The sequence below is a fragment of the Entelurus aequoreus genome, linkage group LG04 (assembly GCF_033978785.1).
Source record: "Entelurus aequoreus isolate RoL-2023_Sb linkage group LG04, RoL_Eaeq_v1.1, whole genome shotgun sequence".
NCBI classification, from domain to species: Eukaryota; Metazoa; Chordata; class Actinopteri; order Syngnathiformes; family Syngnathidae; genus Entelurus; species Entelurus aequoreus.
Window position 1 is genome coordinate 6,686,732 of NC_084734.1, and position 21,310 is coordinate 6,708,041.

Here is a 21,310-nt window from a genome sequence, read left to right on the forward strand (position 1 = left end):
CGGCCTGCCGAGGTTCTGCCCTCTGCCGTGCGTCAGCACCGGCGAGCCCAGCGTGGCGCTGCCACCTTTGGCCGGGGAGCACCCCGCTGGCACGGCCTTAAAACTCTGCCCCTCGCACTCTTTGCGGGACTACCCCGAGGCGAGGTCCTGCGCCTACGTGGACCACTCGCTCCCCCACTTCGCGGAGCCCTGCAGGGGCTTCATCATGCCGCCCGGCACCGAGCAGCTGGCGTCGCCGAGAAGCAACCCCCGGTACCGGGACTTTGCCGGCTGCAGGGACGCCAGGACCGGGGCGTTTTTCGGCAGCTACCAAGAGCAGGCCTCCGGCAGCGAGGCCGGTCAGATGATGCTCGGCCTACCCGGGGACCTCCTGGCCCGGACTCACCCGTACGGGCCCGGCCTGAGTCCCAAGGGAGGCGGGCAGCAGCTCGTCACGCAGTTCCTGGGTCTCTACAAGCCGCTGGCGCACCGCGGAGGAGGCGACGCTCTCTTCCGCTGCGTCAAGGCCGAGCTGGTGTGCAAGTGGACCGGCCCGGAGGGACCCGGCTGCAAGGTGCCTTGCTCCAGAGCTTTCGGCACCATGTACGAGCTCGTCAGCCACTTGACCGTGGAGCACGTCGGGGGAGGCGAGCAGGCCGAGTACGTGTGCCAGTGGGAGAGGTGCGCCCGGGACTGCAAGCCCTTCAAGGCCAAGTACAAGCTGGTCAACCACGTCCGGGTCCACACGGGGGAGAAACCCTTCCCGTGTCCTTTCCACGGCTGCGAGAAGGTCTTTGCCCGCTCAGAGAACCTGAAAATCCACAAGAGGACTCACACAGGTACCTTTTTTACCTGAACACGCCAACACCTGACCTGCCAAATAGTGAGCACTTTTCTTTATGAACGTCAACATGCCAAATAGTGAGCACTTTTCTATACAAACATCAACATGCCAAATAGTGAGCACTTTTCTTAATGAACGTCAACATGCCAAATAGTGAGCACTTTTCAATATGAACGTCAACATGCCAAATAGTGAGCACTTTTCTATATGAAAGTCAACATGCCAAAAAGTGAGCACTTTTCTATACGAACGTCAACATGCCATATAGTGAGCACTTTTCTTTATGAATGTCAACATGCCAAATAGTGAGCACTTTTCTTTATGAATGTCAACATGCCAAATAGTGAGCACTTTTCTATACGAAAGTCAACATGCCAAATAGTGAGCACTTTTCTATATGAAAGTCAACATGCCAAATAGTGAGCACTTTTCTTTATGAACGTCAACATGCCAAATAGTGAACACTTTTCTATTTAAACGTCAACATGCCAAATAGTGAGCACTTTTCAATGCGAACGTCAACATGCCAAATAGTGAGCCCTTTTTCTTTATGAACATCAACATGCCATATAGTGAGAATTTTTCTATTTAAACGTCAACATGCCAAATAGTGAGTACTTTTCTTTATGAACATCAACATGCCAAATAGTGAGCACGTTTCTTTACGAACGTCAACATGCCAAATAGTGAGCACTTTTCTTTATGAATGTCAACATGCCAAATAGTGAGCACTTTTCTATACAAACATCAACATGCCAAATAGTGAGCACTTTTCTTAATGAACTTCAACATGCCAAATAGTGAGCACTTTTCTATATGAACGTCAACATGCCAAATAGTGAGCACTTTTCTATACGAACTTCAACATGCCATATAGTGAGCATTTTTCTTTTTGAACGTCAACATGCCAAATAGTGAGCACTTTTCTTTATGAACGTCAACATGCCAAATAGTGAGCACTTTTCAATGCGAACGTCAACATGCCAAATAGTGAGCCCTTTTTCTTTATGAACATCAACATGCCATATAGTGAGCATTTTTCTATTTAAACGTCAACATGCCAAATAGTGAGTACTTTTCTTTATGAACATCAACATGCCAAATAGTGAGCATGTTTCTTTACGAACGTCAACATGCCAAATAGTGAGCACTTTTCTTTATGAATGTCAACATGCCAAATAGTGAACACTTTTCTATACAAACATCAACATGCCAAATAGTGAGCACTTTTCTTAATGAACGTCAACATGCCAAATAGTGAGCACTTTTCTATATGAACGTCAACATGCCAAATAGTGAGCACTTTGATTTATGAACGTCAACATGCCAAATAGTGAGCACTTTTCTATATGAACATCAACATGCCATATAGTGAGCTTTTTCTTTATGAACGCCAACATGCCAAATAGTGAGCACTTTTCTTCATGAACATCAACATGCCAAATAGTGAGCACTTTTCTGTACGCACGTCAACATGCCAAATAGTGAGCACTTTTCTATACGAGAGTCAACATGCCAAATAGTGAGCACTTTTCTATATGAAAGTCAACATGCCAAATAGTGAGCACTTTTCTAGATGAACATCAACATGCCATATAGTGAGCATTTTCTATTTAAACGTCAACATGCCAAATAGTGAGCACTTTTCTTTATGAACGTCAACATGCCAAATAGTGAATCCTTTTCTATATGAACGTCAACATGCCAAATAGTGAGCACTTTTCTTTACGAACGTCAACATGCCAAATAGTGAACCCTTTTCTATATGAACGTCAACATGCCAAATAGTGGGCACTTTTCTATATGAACGTCATGCCAAATAGTGAGCACTTTTCTATATGAACGTCATGCCAAATAGTGAGCACTTTTCTTTATGAACGTCAACATGCCAATTAGTAAGCCCTTTTCTATACGAACGTCAACATGCCAAATAGTGAGCACTTTTCTTTATGAACGTCAACATGCCAAATAGTGAGCTCTTTTCTGTACGAACGTCAACATGCCAAATAGTGAGCACTTTTCTGTACGAACGTCAACATGCCAAATAGTGAGCACTTTTCTGTACGAACGTCAACATGCCAAATAGTGAGCAATTTACTTTATGAACGTAGACATGCCAAACAGTGAGCACTTTCCTTTATGAACGTCAACATGCCAAATAGTGAGCACTTTAATTTATGAACGTCAACATGCCAAATAGTGAGCACTCTTCTATATGAACGTCAACATGCCATATAGTGAGGATTTTTTTTTATGAACGTCAACATGCCAAATAGTGAGCACTTTTCTGTACGAACGTCAACATGCCAAATAGTGAGCACTTTTCTGTACGAACGTCAACATGCCAAATAGTGAACACTTTTCTGTACGAACGTCAACATGCCAAATAGTGAGCACTTTTCTGTACGAACGTCAACATGCCAAATAGTGAGCCCAGGCCTTTCTTGCCAACTTGTAATTCTCAGTTTAACATTTTCATTTTTCCAACAGAAAAATGCAATCATCACTTTTGATATGAATGTTTTCTAATCGATATTCCAGTTGTTTTGCAAGGTTGTGCACATCGACACCAACCACGTCTGCTCTCCGTGTAAATATCCCGAGTGTAATATTGCACGTGTGCAGCAGGCAGGCGATGCGTGGGGCCTGCAGGAGGCTGCGTGGGAGGGGGTGGGGGGTGGGGGGGGGGCGCTCCCACATCGTGCGAGTCAAATTATGAAATAAATCCCGGGACACCGGCGAGCTTGTGACGTGTTCGTCACGTGCACGCGCACGTGCACGTGCCCGCCAGGCAGGCAGGCACCATCCTCGTCCTCGCGTGCACGTCCCCGCCGGGGGGGGAGACACAAATGTAAAACGTGTAAACACACGCAGGCTTATTTTTGGAGGACGACAATCCCTTTTTTGTTTTTAAATGTTGCACACGTTGATGCATTTTTGTGGCACCATTTAAGTGATTCGAGCATCTTTTCCCTCATTAAAAGCGCAGTTTTTCATTGGGTTTAATTGTATTTAATTGGGTTTAAAAACACCAGTTAAGGCAGAGCTGGGCAAATATTTGGACTCGGGGGCCACATTGAGTGAAAAAATGTGTCGGGGGTGGGGGGGGGTATGTGTGTATAAATGATATATACACATTTAGCTGTTTTTGGCCCCTTTTTTCCAAGGAACACTAATACCAAAAGTCACAATGTCCCATAGAGTTCTCAAAAAGTTATGACAGACCACCAAAAAAAAATGGAATTTTATAGTTTTTTTACTGAATGGGACACCCAAAATTTTCTATATGAACGTCAACATGCCAAATAGTGAGCACTTTTCTTTATGAACGTCACAATGCCAAATAGTGAGCACTTTTCTTTATGAACGTCAACATGCCAAATAGTGTGCACTTTTCTATATGAATGTCAACATGCCATACGGTGAGCCCGTTTCTTTATGAACGTCAACTTGCCAAATAGTGTGCACTTTAATTCGTGAACGTCAACATGCCAAATAGTGTGCACTTTAATTCGTGAACGTCAACATGCCAAATAGTGAGCACTTTTCTTTATTTTTCCGTCAACATGCCATATAGTGAGCACTTTTCTATATGAACGTCAACATGCCAAATAGTGAGCACTTTTCTATATGAACGTCAACATGCCAAATAGTGTGCACTTTTCTATATGAACGTCAACATGCCAAATAGTGAGCACGTTTCTTTATGAACATCAACATGCCAAATAGTGAACACTTTTCTATATGAAAGTCAACATGCCAAATAGTGAGCATGTTTCTTTATGAATGTCAACATGCCAAATAGTGAACACTTTTCTATACGAAAGTCATAATGCCAAATAGTGAGCACTTTTCTATATGAAATTCAACATGCCAAATAGTGAGCACTTTTCTAGATGAACATCAACATGCCATATGGTGAGCATTTTTCTATTTAAACGTCAACATGCCAAATAGTGAGTACTTTTTTCTTTATGAACATCAACATGCCATATAGTGAGCATTTTTCTATTTAAATGTCAACGTGCCAAATAGTGAGTACTTTTCTTTATGAACGTCAACATGCCAAATACTGAGCACGTTTCTTTATGAACGTCAACATGCCATATAGTGAGCACTTTTCTTTATGAACGCCAACATGCCAAATAGTGAGCACTTTTCTATACAAACATCAACATGCCAAATAGTGAGCACTTTTCTTAATGAACGTCAACATGCCATATAGTGAGCACTTTTCTTCATGAACGTCAACATGCCAAATAGTGAGCAGTTTTCTTTACATGAAAATAAAGAGAGTGGGATTTACAATATTAACTATGAACAATAAAACACTGAATATTAACAACATATGAACATCTTTTACTTCTCAGACCAGCTCCTCTATAGTTGTGTATCTTTTACAATCAAGCAAAACACAACAAAAACAGCAAAATATGTATGCAAAGTGTAGTAAACACCTACAATATGATATATTATCTCTTTTATGCAGAACATTTGTTGTATAAATGATATATAAACATTTAGCTGTACAGTATGTGTGTTTGGCTCCCTTTTTTCCAGGAACACTAATACCAAAAGTCACAATGTCCCATAGAGTTCTAAAAAAGTTATGACAGACCACCAAAAAAAATGGAATTTTATAGTTTTTTTACTGAATGGGACACCCAAAATTTTTAATATGAACGTCAACATGCCAAATAGTGAGCACTTTAATTTATGAACGTCAACATGCCAAACAGTGAGCCCTTTTTCTTAATGAATGTCAACATGCCAAATCGTGAGCACGTTTCTTTATGAACGTCAACATGCCAAATAGTGAGCATGTTTCTTTATGAACGTCAACATGCCAAATAGTGAGCCCTTTAATTTATGAATGTCAACATGCCAAATAGTGAGCACTTTTCTATATGAATGTCAACATGCCATATAGTGAGCTCTTTTCTTTAAACGTCAACTTGCCAAATAGTGAGCACTTTCATTTATGAACGTCAACATGGCAAATAGTGAGCACTTTAATTTATGAACGTCAACATGCCAAATAGTGAGCACTTTTCTTTATGAACGTCAACATGCCAAATAGTGAGCACGTTTCTTTATGAACGTCAACATGCCAAATAGTGAGCCCTTTAATTTACGAATGTCAACATGCCAAATAGTGAGCACTTTTCTATATGAATGTCAACATGCCATATAGTGAGCTATTTTCTTTAAACGTCAACTTGCCAAATAGTGAGCACTTTTCTATATGAACGTCAACATGCCATATAGTGATTTCTTTATTTTTTAAACGTCAACTTGCCAAATAGTGAGCACTTTAATTTATGAACGTCAACATGCCAAATAGCGAGCACTTTTCTTTATTGAACGTCAAAATGCCAAATAGTGACCACTTTTCTTTATGAACGTCAACATGCCAAATAGTGAGCCCTTTAATTTATGAATGTCAACATGCCAAATAGCGAGCACTTTTCTATATGAATGTCAACATGCCATATGGTGAACTCTTTTCTTTAAACGTCAACTTGCCAAATAGTGAGCACTTTAATTTATGAACGTCAACATGCCAAATAGTGAGCACTTTAATTTATGAACGTCAACATGCCAAATAGTGAGCACGTTTCTTTATGAACGTCAACATGCCAAATAGTGAGCCCTTTAATTTATGAATGTCAACATGCCAAATAGTGAGCACTTTTCTATATGAATGTCAACATGCCATATAGTGAGCTATTTTCTTTAAACGTCAACTTGCCAAATAGTGAGCACTTTCATTTATGAACGTCAACATGCCAAATAGTGAGCACTTTTCTATATGAATGTCAACATGCCATATAGTGATTTCTTTATTTTTTAAACGTCAACTTGCCAAATAGTGAGCACTTTAATTTATGAACGTCAACATGCCAAATAGCGAGCACTTTTCTTTATTGAACGTCAAAATGCCAAATAGTGACCACTTTTCTTTATGAACGTCAACATGCCAAATAGTGAGCCCTTTAATTTATGAATGTCAACATGCCAAATAGTGAGCACTTTTCTATATGAATGTCAACATGCCATATGGTGAGCTCTTTTCTTTATGAACGTCAACATGCCAAATAGTGAGCACTTTTCTTTGTTGAACATCAACATGCCAAATAGAGAGCACTTTTCTTTATGAAAGTCAACATGCCAAAACGTGAGCACTTTTCTTTATGAACGTCAACATGCCAAATAGTGAGCACTTTTCTTTATGAACGTCAACTTGCCAAATAGTGAGCACTTTTCTATACAAACATCAACATGCCAAATAGTGAGCACTTTTCTCTACGAACGTCAAAATGCCAAATAGTGAGCACTTTAATTTATGAACGTCAACATGCCAAATAGTGAGCACTTTTCTTTATGAACGTCAATATGCCAAATAGTGAGCATGTTTCTTTATGAACGTCAACATGCCAAATAGTGAGCCCTTTAATTTATGAATGTCAACATGCCAAATAGTGAGCACTTTTCTATATGAATGTCAACATGCCATATAGTGAGCTCTTTTCTTTAAACGTCAACTTGCCAAATAGTGAGCACTTTCATTTATGAACGTCAACATGGCAAATAGTGAGCACTTTAATTTATGAACGTCAACATGCCAAATAGTGAGCACTTTTCTTTATGAACGTCAACATGCCAAATAGTGAGCACGTTTCTTTATGAACGTCAACATGCCAAATAGTGAGCCCTTTAATTTACGAATGTCAACATGCCAAATAGTGAGCACTTTTCTATATGAATGTCAACATGCCATATAGTGAGCTATTTTCTTTAAACGTCAACTTGCCAAATAGTGAGCACTTTTCTATATGAACGTCAACATGCCATATAGTGATTTCTTTATTTTTTAAACGTCAACTTGCCAAATAGTGAGCACTTTAATTTATGAACGTCAACATGCCAAATAGCGAGCACTTTTCTTTATTGAATGTCAAAATGCCAAATAGTGACCACTTTTCTTTATGAACGTCAACATGCCAAATAGTGAGCCCTTTAATTTATGAATGTCAACATGCCAAATAGCGAGCACTTTTCTATATGAATGTCAACATGCCATATGGTGAACTCTTTTCTTTAAACGTCAACTTGCCAAATAGTGAGCACTTTAATTTATGAACGTCAACATGCCAAATAGTGAGCACTTTAATTTATGAACGTCAACATGCCAAATAGTGAGCACGTTTCTTTATGAACGTCAACATGCCAAATAGTGAGCCCTTTAATTTATGAATGTCAACATGCCAAATAGTGAGCACTTTTCTATATGAATGTCAACATGCCATATAGTGAGCTATTTTCTTTAAACGTCAACTTGCCAAATAGTGAGCACTTTCATTTATGAACGTCAACATGCCAAATAGTGAGCACTTTTCTATATGAACGTCAACATGCCATATAGTGATTTCTTTATTTTTTAAACGTCAACTTGCCAAATAGTGAGCACTTTAATTTATGAACGTCAACATGCCAAATAGCGAGCACTTTTCTTTATTGAACGTCAAAATGCCAAATAGTGACCACTTTTCTTTATGAACGTCAACATGCCAAATAGTGAGCCCTTTAATTTATGAATGTCAACATGCCAAATAGTGAGCACTTTTCTATATGAATGTCAACATGCCATATGGTGAGCTCTTTTCTTTATGAACGTCAACATGCCAAATAGTGAGCACTTTTCTTTGTTGAACATCAACATGCCAAATAGAGAGCACTTTTCTTTATGAAAGTCAACATGCCAAAACGTGAGCACTTTTCTTTATGAACGTCAACATGCCAAATAGTGAGCACTTTTCTTTATGAACGTCAACTTGCCAAATAGTGAGCACTTTTCTATACAAACATCAACATGCCAAATAGTGAGCACTTTTCTCTACGAACGTCAAAATGCCAAATAGTGAGCACTTTAATTTATGAACGTCAACATGCCAAATAGTGAGCACTTTTCTTTATGAACGTCAATATGCCAAATAGTGAGCACTTTAATTTATGAACGTCAACATGCCAAATAGTGAGCACTTTTCTTTATGAATGTCAACATGCCATATAGTGAGCTATTTTCTTTAAACGTCAACTTGCCAAATAGTGAGCACTTTCATGCCAAATAGTGAGCACTTTTCTTTATGAACGTCAACACGCCAAATAGTGAGCACTTTTCTTTATTGAACATCAACATGCCAAATAATGTGCACTTTTCTATATGAATGTCAACATGCCATACAGTGAGCCCGTTTCTTTATGAACGTCAACATGCCAAATAGTGAGCACTTTTCTTTATTGAACATCAACATGCCAAATAGTGAGCACTTTTCTTTCTGAACGTCACAATGCCAAATAGTGAGCACTTTTCTTTATGAACGTCAACATGCCAAATAGTGTGCACTTTTCTTTATTGAACGTCAACATGCCAAATAGTGAGCACTTTTCTTTACATGAAAATAAAGAAAGTGGGATTCACAAAATTAACTACGAACAATAAAACACTGAATATTAACAACATATGAACATCTTTTACTTCTCAGACCAGCTCCTCCATAGTTGTGTAACATTTACAATCAAGCAAAACACAACAAAAACAACAAAATATGTATGCAAAGTGTACTTAACACCTACAATATGATATATTATCACTTTTATGCAGAAGTTTGTTGTAAATCTGTTCCTGACACATGTGTTTGGGGCTGGCTGCTATGGAAACAAGCCCCGCCCACTCTGCTTTGTTCCTGGTCTGAGCTGCTGTGACGTAGATTAGCCTAACAACTCCTAGAACACTCAAAAGTGCAGATTTCAACCATTGAAATATTTTCTATTAGAGCTGTCCGATAATATCGACCGGCCGATATTATCGGCCGATAAATGCTTTAAAATCTAATATCGGAAATTATAGGTATCGGTTTTTTTAAATTATCGGTATCAGTATCGTTTTTTTTTAATTTTCATTTTTATTTTTATTTTTTTATTAAATCAACATAAAAAACACAAGATACACGTACAATTAGTGCACCAACCCAAAAAACCTCCCTCCCCCATTTACACTCATTCACACAAAAGGGTTGTTTCTTTCTGTTATTAATATTCTGCTTCCTACATTATATATCAATATATATCAATACAGTCTGCAAGGGATACAGTCCGTAAGCACACATGATTGTGCGTGCTGCTGCTCCACTAATAGTACTAACCTTTAACAGTTAATTTTACTAATTTTCATTAATTACTATGTAACTGATTTTATATTGTTTTACTTTCTTTTTTATTCAAGAAAATGTTTTTAATTTATTTATCTTATTTTATTTTATAATTTAAAAAAAAAAAGTACCTCATCTTCACCATACCTGGTTGTCCAAATTAGGCATAATAATGTGTTAATTCCACGACTGTATATATCGGTTGATATCGGTATCGGTTGATATCGGTATCGGTAATTAAAGAGTTGGACAATATCGGCATATCGGATATCGGCAAAAAGCCATTATCGGACATCCCTAATATATATATATATATATATATATATATATATATATATATATATATATATATATATATATATATATATATATATATATATATATATATATATATATATATATATATATATATATATATATATATATATATATATATATATACATATATATATATTTATATATATATATATTTATATATGTATATATACGTACATATATACATATATTTATATATATATATTTATATATGTATATATACGTATATATATATATATATATATATATATATATATATATATATATATATATATATATATATATATATATATATATATATATATATATATATATATATATATATATATATATATATATATATATATATATATATATATGCACCAACCCAAAAAACCTCCCTCCTCATTCACACAAAAGGGTTGTTTCTTTCTGTTATTAATATTCTGGTTCCTACATTATATATCAACATATATCAATACAGTCTGCAAGGGATACAGTCCGTAAGCACACATGATTGTGCGTGCTGCTGCTCCACTAATAGTACTAACCTTTAACAGTTAATTTTACTAATTTTCATTAATTACTATGTAACTGATTTTATATTGTTTTACTTTCTTTTTTATTCAAGAAAATGTTTTTAATTTATTTATCTTATTTTATTTTATAATTTTTTTTTAAAAAGTACCTTATCTTCACCATACCTGGTTGTCCAAATTAGGCATAATAATGTGTTAATTCCACGACTGTATATATCGGTTGATATCGGTATCGGTTGATATCGGTATCGGTAATTAAAGAGTTGGACAATATCGGCATATCGGATATCGGCAAAAAGCCATTATCGGACATCCCTAATATATATATATATATATATATATATATATATATATATATATATATATATATATATATATATATATATATATATATATATATATATATATATATATATATATATATATATATATATATATATATATATACCTATATATATATATATATATATATATATATATATATATATATATATATATATATATATATATATATATATATATATATATATATATATATATATATATATATATATATATATATATATATATGCACCAACCCAAAAAACCTCCCTCCTCATTCACACAAAAGGGTTGTTTCCTTCTGTTATTAATATTGTGGTTCCTACTTTATATATCAATATATATCAATACAGTCTGCAAGGGATACAGTCCGTAAGCACACATGATTGCTGGTCCACTAATAGTACTAACCTTTAACAGTGAATTTTACTAATTTTCATTAATTACTATGTAACTGATTTTATATTGTTTTACTTTCTTTTTTATTCAAGAAAATGTTTGTAATTTATTTATCTTATTTTATTTTATTAATTTAAAAAAAAAAAAAAGGACCTTATCTTCACCATACCTGGTTGTCCAAATTAGGCATGTGTTAATTCCACAACTGTATATATCAGTATCGGTATCGGTTGATATCGGTATCGGTAATTAAAGAGTTGGACAATATCGGAATATCGGATATCAGCAAAAAGCCATTATCGGACATCCCTAGTTTCTATGGCTAATACACGTTTTGATGTTAAAGGTCTAAAAAAATGATGCAAAACGTCCGGCGGGCCGCGTTGCAAATGTTAATGTGCCTCATGTGGCCCGCGGGCCTTATTTTTCCCCAGATGTGCGTTTTAAACCAACATTAGATGACTCGTTGTGTAAATGTTTGCAGGAATGAATGACTTCCTCCTGCTGTGAATCCTGCAAACTCCTGACTGTCTTTTTATGGCTGCAAGGGAAGACACTCACTCTATAAACTGAGCATGTGTTTATGATCATGGCCCATGTGTGCAATGCAATACAGCGCAAGTCAGGGGGCGGTGGGCGCGCGCACACACACACACACACACACACACACACACACACACACACACACACACACACACACACACACACACACACACACACACACACACACTGAACAGAATCCTCCCTGGCAACTGCCAAAAAAAACACAACTTGACCTACATTTACACTGCAGGACCAAGTTACATATAGCCCAAATAAAAATGGACGTTTTTTTTTTTTTTTTAGTTTGACTTCTGTCACTTTTTTCCTGTATATAACCGAAAAGGAGTAAAGTTTATTTAACCGAGTGTTTTTTTTTTTTAACATGTGGCAAGTAGGGTTGCCCCAATACCAATATTTTGGTACGGGTACAACATTTTTAATTTTGATACTTTTCGATAATTTTTTAAAATAAAAGGTACCACAAAAAAATGTAATTATTGTTTTTATTGTAACAAAAAATGTTTGTGTACATCAGGGGTCACCAACGCGGTGTACGCGGGCACCAGGTAGCCCGTAAGGACCAGATGAGTAGCCCGCTGGCCTGTTCTAAAAATAGCTCAAATAGCAGCACTTACCAGTGAGCTGCCTCTATTTTTTAAATTGTATTTATTTACTAGCAAGCTGGTCTCGCTTTGCTCGACATTTTTAATTCTAAGAGAGACAAAACTCAAATAGAATTTGAAAATCAAAGAAAATATTTTAAAGACTTGGTCTTCACTTGTTTAAATAAATTCATTAATTTTTTTACTTTCCTTCTTATAACTTTCTGAAAGACAATTTTAGAGAAAAAATACAACCTTAAAAATGATTTTAGGATTTTTAAACACATATACCTTTTTACCTTTTAAATTCCTTCCTCTTCTTTCCTGACAATTTAAATCAATGTTCAAGTAATTTTTTTTTTTATTGTAAAGAATAATAAATGCATTTTAATTCAATTCTTCATTTTAGCTTCTGTTTTTTCGACGAAGAATATTTGTGAAATATTTCTTCAAACTTATTATGATTAAAATTCAAAAAAATTATTCTGGCAAATATAGAAAATCTGTAGAATTAAATGTAAATCTTATTTCAAAGTCTTTTGAATGTCTTTTAAAATTTTTGTTCTGTAAAATCTAGAAGAAATAATGATTTGTCTTTGTTAGAAATATAGCTTGGTCCAATTTGTTATATATTCTAACAAAGTGCAGATTGGATTTTAACCTATTTAAAGCATGTCATCAAAATTCTAAAATTAATCTTAATCAGGAAACATTACTAATGATGTTCCATAAATTATTTTTTTTATTTTTTCAAAAAGATTCGAATTAGCTAGTTTTTGTCTTCTTTTTTTCAGTTGAATTTTGAATTTTAAAGAGTCAAAATTGAAGATAAACTATGTTTCAAAATTTAATTGTCTTTTTTTTCGTGATTTCTCCTCTTTTAAACCGTTCAATTAAGTGTCAATATCATTCATTATTAATAATAACATAGAGTTAAAGGTAAATTGAGCAAATTGGCTATTTCTGGCAATTTATTTAAGTGTGTATCAAACTGGTAGCCCTTCGCATTAATCAGTACCCAAGAAGTAGCTCTTGCTTTCAAAAAGGTTGGTGACCCCTGGTGTACATGAAACATATGTTTATTATTGTCATTTAGTCCTTCAATAAAATAGTGAACATACTAGACAACTTGTCTTTTAGTAGTAAGTAAACAAACAAAGACTCCTAATTAGTCTGCAGTAACATTTATACACCTATTGTTTCGTACACATTATGAGGGACAAACTGTAAAAAATGACTATTAATCCACTTGTTCATTTACTGTTAATATCTGCTTATTTTCTCTTTCAACATGTTCTATCTACACTTCTGTTCAAATGTAATAATCACTTATTCTTCTCTTCTTTGATACTTTACATTAGTTTTGGATGATACCACACATTTAGGTATGGATCTGATACCAAGTAGTTACAGGATCATACATTGGTCATATATACGCTCTTGTACTTGGTATCATTACAGTGGATGTCAGGTGTAGATCCACCCATGGCGTTTGTTTACATTGTGACGCCGGTGAGCTATTGTATCCTCCTAGGGTGTGTAGTGAGGCATGTTAAATTAGAGGCGGTATAGTACCGAATATCATTCAGTAGTAGGTATAGATGTACCGTATAGGTATACCGTACAATAGTGGCAGGTTAACATTTAGCTGGAAAAATGTATAAGGTAGACAATATCTGATACTGCAGCTTTTTGTCAAATGCCAAAAGGGACAAGCGGTAGGAAATGGATGGATGGACGGAGATAGTTTCCCCCTACACCACAAGTGTCAAAGTCAAGGCCCGGGGGCCAGATCTGGCCCTCCACATCATTTGGAATGGCCCGTGGAAGCCTGGAATTAATAAGCATCAATAAAGTAGTTTATCTTTCTTTCTTTTTTTATTTTGAAAGGGTAAAAAAGACAAGTACTGCATGCAATTAAATATCTTTTAAACTTGATCTATCTAATAACGCTATTGTCATACATTTTGGGGGTGAAAACATATGTAAATATCTACTTAGTTTCATGATTTCAAAGCAAGCTATCCTTAAAATTGTACACCGTAAACATGTGAATATATATATATATTTTTCAGAATTTTTCAGAATCCTACCGTAAGGAAAAAAAAACCGTGGAACCATTTTTACGTCTACAGTAACACACTGTGAAAACAGCAACCGTATTTTTCATGCAAAAAAAACTGGCATCTCAATCACCAGAATTTTACAGTAAAATAGAGTGCAACCATTTTAATGTCAATTTTATGGTAAAAATCTTTTGACTGACAGATTTTTTTTTTGCTTACAGTGTAGGTCAAATATAGTAATTTACTAATCACATGCATAGGTAATGGTGTGACAATATCATCCTTATGTTTCTTTTATTAATGTTCCAAGCGGCCCTCTGATGGCAGCCAAAACGGCGACGTGGCCCACTTTGCCGCCCCTGCTTATACCATTGAAACATGCAAGTTACTTTGACACGATAGCTGCAGAAGTTCTACAATAAAGTAGCTCGAATTGAACGAAATACATCTGTACCCTATAAAACACAGGAAATGGTTTGTTCCAGCCATATAAATTCTGCAACGTTGAACAGTCACTCCACACAGACGTCATAACAACGTCAAAACTCACCTTCCCAGCATTCAATGACACGGCGCCAACATTTTGCAACAAGGATGAGGTGATGGAAGAAAGGTTAAATATATAATTCATTTATTTGTGGCAGCACAGGAGAAAGTTATGTTTCATTTTTGCGTGCTGCGTTCAAAGACCCTTGAATACAGTCAGACACAGAGGTGTTGTTAGTTTTTAATGACGGGGACACAGATGTTAAATAATCATTAGATCTTTGGGCACCATTCAATTCAATTGGGTGGCAGTTGTATGATGTTTTTGATTTTTTGAACTGATTAAGAATAATCAAATAATCATGATTCATTCAATTTTTTTTTTTTGACACCCCTAATAATCTTAATGATTTGTTATGATTGATCTTTTTTTTAGCTAATCTCTACTTCCCACTGAAGTACAACTTGACACAGACACTCATATTTAACTTCAATATTTACATTCACATTATTGCCACTTGTTTGCAAAAAAACAACAATTTTTTTCATAAAACCAAATTAGTGAGGAGGTTGAAGAACTCCACATGTTCTTGACTCGTTACTGCGGACTTGAACTAGTCACACTCCTGTTCTCCCGTTCAATGAGTTTTAGTGCACATGAACACACTGAGTGTGGTTGGGCAGCGACGTCGGGCCCTGGATTTGTTGTTACGGCCCTGGATCACAATGGCAGAATATTAGAAAGAGTTCCAGTAATGTATTATTATGCAACAAATAAATGTCATTAATATGACTTTATTATATATTATAATGCAACAATAAATGTAATTCTTATGACTTTATTATATATTATAATGCAACAATAAATGTCATTATTATGACTTTATTATATATTATAATGCAACAATAAATGTCATTAATATCACTTTATTATATATTATAATGCAACAATAAATGTAATTCTTATGACTTTATTATATATTATAATGCAACAATAAATGTCATTAATATGACTTTATTATATATTATAATGCAACAATAAATGTAATTCTTATGACTTTATTATATATTATAATGCAACAATAAATGTCATTATTATGACTTTATTATATATTATAATGCAAAAATAAATGTCATTCTTATGACTTTATTATATATTATAATGCAACAATAAATGTCATTATTATGACTTTATTATATATTATAATGCAACAATAAATGTAATTCTTATGACTTTATTATATATTATAATGCAACAATAAATGTCATTATTATGACTTTATTATATATTATAATGCAACAATAAATGTCATTATTATGACTTTATTATATATTATAATGCAACAATAAATGTAATTCTTATGACTTTATTATATATTATAATGCAACAATAAATGTAATTCTTATGACTTTATTATATATTATAATGCAACAATAAATGTAATTCTTATGACTTTATTATATATTAAAATGCAACAATAAATGTCATTATTATGACTTTATTATAAATTATAATGCAACAATAAATGTAATTCTTATGACTTTATCATATATTATAATGCAACAATAAATGTAATTATTATGACTTTATTATATATTATAATGCAACAATATATGTCATTATTATAACTTTATTATATATTATAACGCAAAAATATACGCCATTATTATGACTTTATTATAAATATTAATCTAACAATATAGGTCATTATTATGACTTTATTATATATTATAATGCAACAATATACATCATTATTATGACTATTATATATTATAATGCAACAATGTATGTAATTATTATGACTTTATTATATATTATAATGCAACAATGTATGTAATTATTATGACTTTATTATATATTATAATGCAACAATATACGTCATTATGACTTTATGACATATTATAATGCAACAATAAATGTCATTATAATGACTTTATTGTATATTATAATGCAACAATACAAGTAATTATTATGACTTTATCATATATTATAATGCAACAAAATATGTCATTATGATTTTATTACATATTATAATGCAGCAATATAAGCTTTATCATATATTATAATGCAACAGTATGTCATTATTAAGACTTTATTATATATTATAATGCAACAATATAAGTCATTATTATTACTTTATTATATATTATAAAACAACAATATGTCATTATTATGACTTTATCATATATTATAATGCAACAATATATGTCATTATTATGACTTTATTATATATTATAACACACAAATATATGCCATTATTATGACTTTATTATACATATTAATGTAACAATATAGGTCATTATTATGACTTTATTATATATTATAATGCAACAAAATAAATCATTATTATGACTTCATTATATATTATAACGCAAAAATATATGTCATTATTATGACTTTATTACATATTATAATGCAACAATTTAAGTCATTATTATAACTTTATTATATATTATAATGCAACAATAAATGTCATGCTTATGACTTTATTATATATTATAATGCAACAATATACGTCATTATTATGACTATAATATATATTATAATGCAACAATATAAGTCATTATTATGACTTTATTATATATGATAATGAAACAATATATGTCATTAATATGACTTTATTATATATTATTATGCAACAATATAAGTCATTATTATGACTTTATTATACATTATGATGCAACAATATATGTCATTATAATGACTTTATTATATATTATAATGCAACAATAAATGTCATTATTATGACTTTATTATATATTATAATGCAATGATAAATGTCATTATTATGACTTTATTATATATTATAATGCAACAATAAATGTCATTATTATGATTTTATTAAATATTAAAATGCAACAATAAATGTCATTATTATGACTTTATTATAAATTATAATGCAACAATAAATGTAATTCTTATGACTTTATCATATATTATAATGCAACAATAAATGTAATTATTATGACTTTATTATATATTATAATACAACAATATATGCCATTATTATAACTTTATTATATATTATAATGCAAAAATATACGCCATTATTATGACTTTATTATAAATATTAATCTAACAATATAGGTCATTATTATGACTTTATTATATATTATAATGCAACAATATACATCATTATTATGACTATTATATATTATAATGCAACAATGTATGTAATTATTATGACTTTATTATATATTATAATGCAACAATATACGTCATTATGACTTTATGACATATTATAATGCAACAATATAAGTCATTATTATGACTTTATCATATATTATAATGCCACAATACAAGTCATTATTATGACTTTATTATATATTATAATGCAACAATAAATGTCATTGTTATGACTTTATTGTATATTATAATGCAACAATACAAGTAATTATTATGACTTTATTATATATTATAATGCAACAAAATATGTCATTACGATTTTATTACATATTATAATGCAGCAATATAAGCTTCATCATATATTATAATGCAACAATATGTCATTATTAAGACTTTATTATATATTATAATGCAACAATATAAGTCATTATTATGACTTTATTATATATTATAAAACAACAAAATGTCATTATTATGACTTTATCATATATTATAATGCAACAATATATGTCATTATTATGACTTTATTATATATTATAACACACAAATATATGCCATTATTATGACTTTATTATAAATATTAATGTAACAATATAGGTCATTATTATGACTTTATTATATATTATAATGCAACAAAATAAATCATTATTATGACTTCATTATATATTATAACGCAAAAATATATGTCATTATTATGACTTTATTATATATTATAATGCAACAATATAAGTCATTATTATGACTTTATTATATATTATAATGCAACAATAAATGTCATTATTATGACTTTATTATATATTATAATGCAACAATATAAGTCATTATTATGACTTTATTATTTGTTATAATGCAACAATATAAGTCATATTATGACTTTATGTATAATAATGCAACAATATGGTCATTATTATGACTTCATCAAGGCATAACAAAGTTCTGTGTTGTGTTCCTTCCTCTGCCAGGTGAAAAACCTTTCAGGTGTGAGTTTGATGGCTGCACCCGGAGGTTCGCCAACAGCAGCGACCGCAAGAAGCACTCCCACGTGCACTCCAGCGACAAGCCCTACGTCTGCAGGGCGCCCGGCTGTGACAAGTCCTACACGCACCCCAGCTCTCTGCGCAAGCACATGAAGCTGCACTGCAGCCAGGGGCCCAAGAGCCCACGTCCTGGGGAAGACACCTCAGGGGCCCCCGTCTGCAGCAGCCCTCTGGGGGCCACGTCCCCGGGGAGTGTGGACGAGCCCTCCACTCCGAGGTCGCGTCTCCCTGCCGGGTTTGAGAGCATGAGGTCCCAGCCCCTCGTGGACACACTGTTGCTGCAGAGAGCTGGAGCCTACACCAGCAGGGCCCAGGCTGCCCAGTACCACTGCAACCAGGGGGGCCACACCTTCCCACAGCAGAGCACCTGCAGGACTTTCCCCACAGCACCACACTTGCAGAAAGGCTTCGTGAACGGCTGGTACACCTGTCATAGTGGGCTCGACTCCTAGCTGGTACACCTGTCATAGTGGGATCGACTCCTAGCTGGTACACCTGTCATAGTGGGATCGACTCCTAGCTGGTACACCTGTCATAGTGGGCTCGACTCCTAGCTGGTACACCTGTCATAGTGGGCTCGACTCCTAGCTGGTACACCTGTCATAGTGGGCTCGACTCCTAGCTGGTACACCTGTCATAGTGGGCTCGACTCCTAGCTGGTACACCTGTCATAGTGGGCTCGACTCCTAGCTGGTACACCTGTCATAGTGGGCTCGACTCCTAGCTGGTACACCTGTCATAGTGGGCTCGACTCCTAGCTGGTACACCTGTCATAGTGGGCTCGACTCCTAGCTGGTACACCTGTCATAGTGGGCTCGACTCCTAGCGGGTACACCTGTCATAGTGGGCTCGACTCCTAGCTGGTACACCTGTCATAGTGGGATCGACTCCTAGCTGGTACACCTGTCATAGTGGGATCGACTCCTAGCTGGTACACCTGTCATAGTGGGCTCGACTCCTAGCTGGTACACCTGTCATAGTGGGCTCGACTCCTAGCTGGTACACCTGTCATAGTGGGCTCGACTCCTAGCTGGTACACCTGTCATAGTGGGCTCGACTCCTAGCTGGTACACCTGTCATAGTGGGCTCGACTCCTAGCTGGTACACCTGTCATAGTGGGCTCGACTCCTAGCTGGTACACCTGTCATAGTGGGCTCGACTCCTAGCTGGTACACCTGTCATAGTGGGATCGACTCCTAGCTGGTACACCTGTCATAGTGGGCTCGACTCCTAGCTGGTACACCTGTCATAGTGGGCTCGACTCCTAGCTGGTACACCTGTCATAGTGGGCTCGACTCCTAGCTGGTACACCTGTCATAGTGGGCTCGACTCCTAGCTGGTACACCTGTCATAGTGGGCTCGACTCCTAGCTGGTACACCTGTCATAGTGGGCTCGACTCCTAGCTGGTACACCTGTCATAGTGGACTCGACTCCTAGCTGGTACACCTGTCACAGTGGGATCGACTCCTAGCTGGTACACCTGTCATAGTGGGCTCGACTCCTAGCTGGTACACCTGTCATAGTGGGCTCGACTCCTAGCTGGTACACCTGTCATAGTGGGCTCGACTCCTAGCTGGTACACCTGTCATAGTGGGATCGACTCATAGCTGGTACACCTGTCACAGTGGGATCGACTCCTAGCTGGTACACCTGTCACAGTGGGATCGACTCCTAGCTGGTACACCTGTCACAGTGGGCTCGACTCCTAGCTGGTACACCTGTCATAGTGGGCTCGATTCCTAGCTGGTACACATGTCATAGTGGGCTCGACTCCTAGCTGGTACACCTGTCACAGTGGGCTCGACTCCTAGCTGGTACACCTGTCATAGTGGGCTCGACTCCTAGCTGGTACACCTGTCA

General features: G+C 34.9%; 1 protein-coding gene across 1 annotated transcript in view; it reads left to right on the top strand.

Annotated features, from left to right (window-relative positions):
- The window catches only part of zic6 (zic family member 6), a 21,088-nt gene extending 304 nt beyond the window's left edge, over window positions 1-20,784 (top strand). The window contains exons 1-2 of the mRNA XM_062043401.1: window positions 1-818; window positions 19,375-20,784. The exon at window positions 1-818 is cut by the window's left edge and continues 304 nt beyond it. Coding sequence (XP_061899385.1) covers window positions 1-818; window positions 19,375-19,901 — 1,345 coding nt within the window. The 3' untranslated portion in view covers window positions 19,902-20,784. The remainder of the gene's footprint in view (window positions 819-19,374) is intronic.
- Window positions 20,785-21,310: the final 526 nt, after the last annotated feature.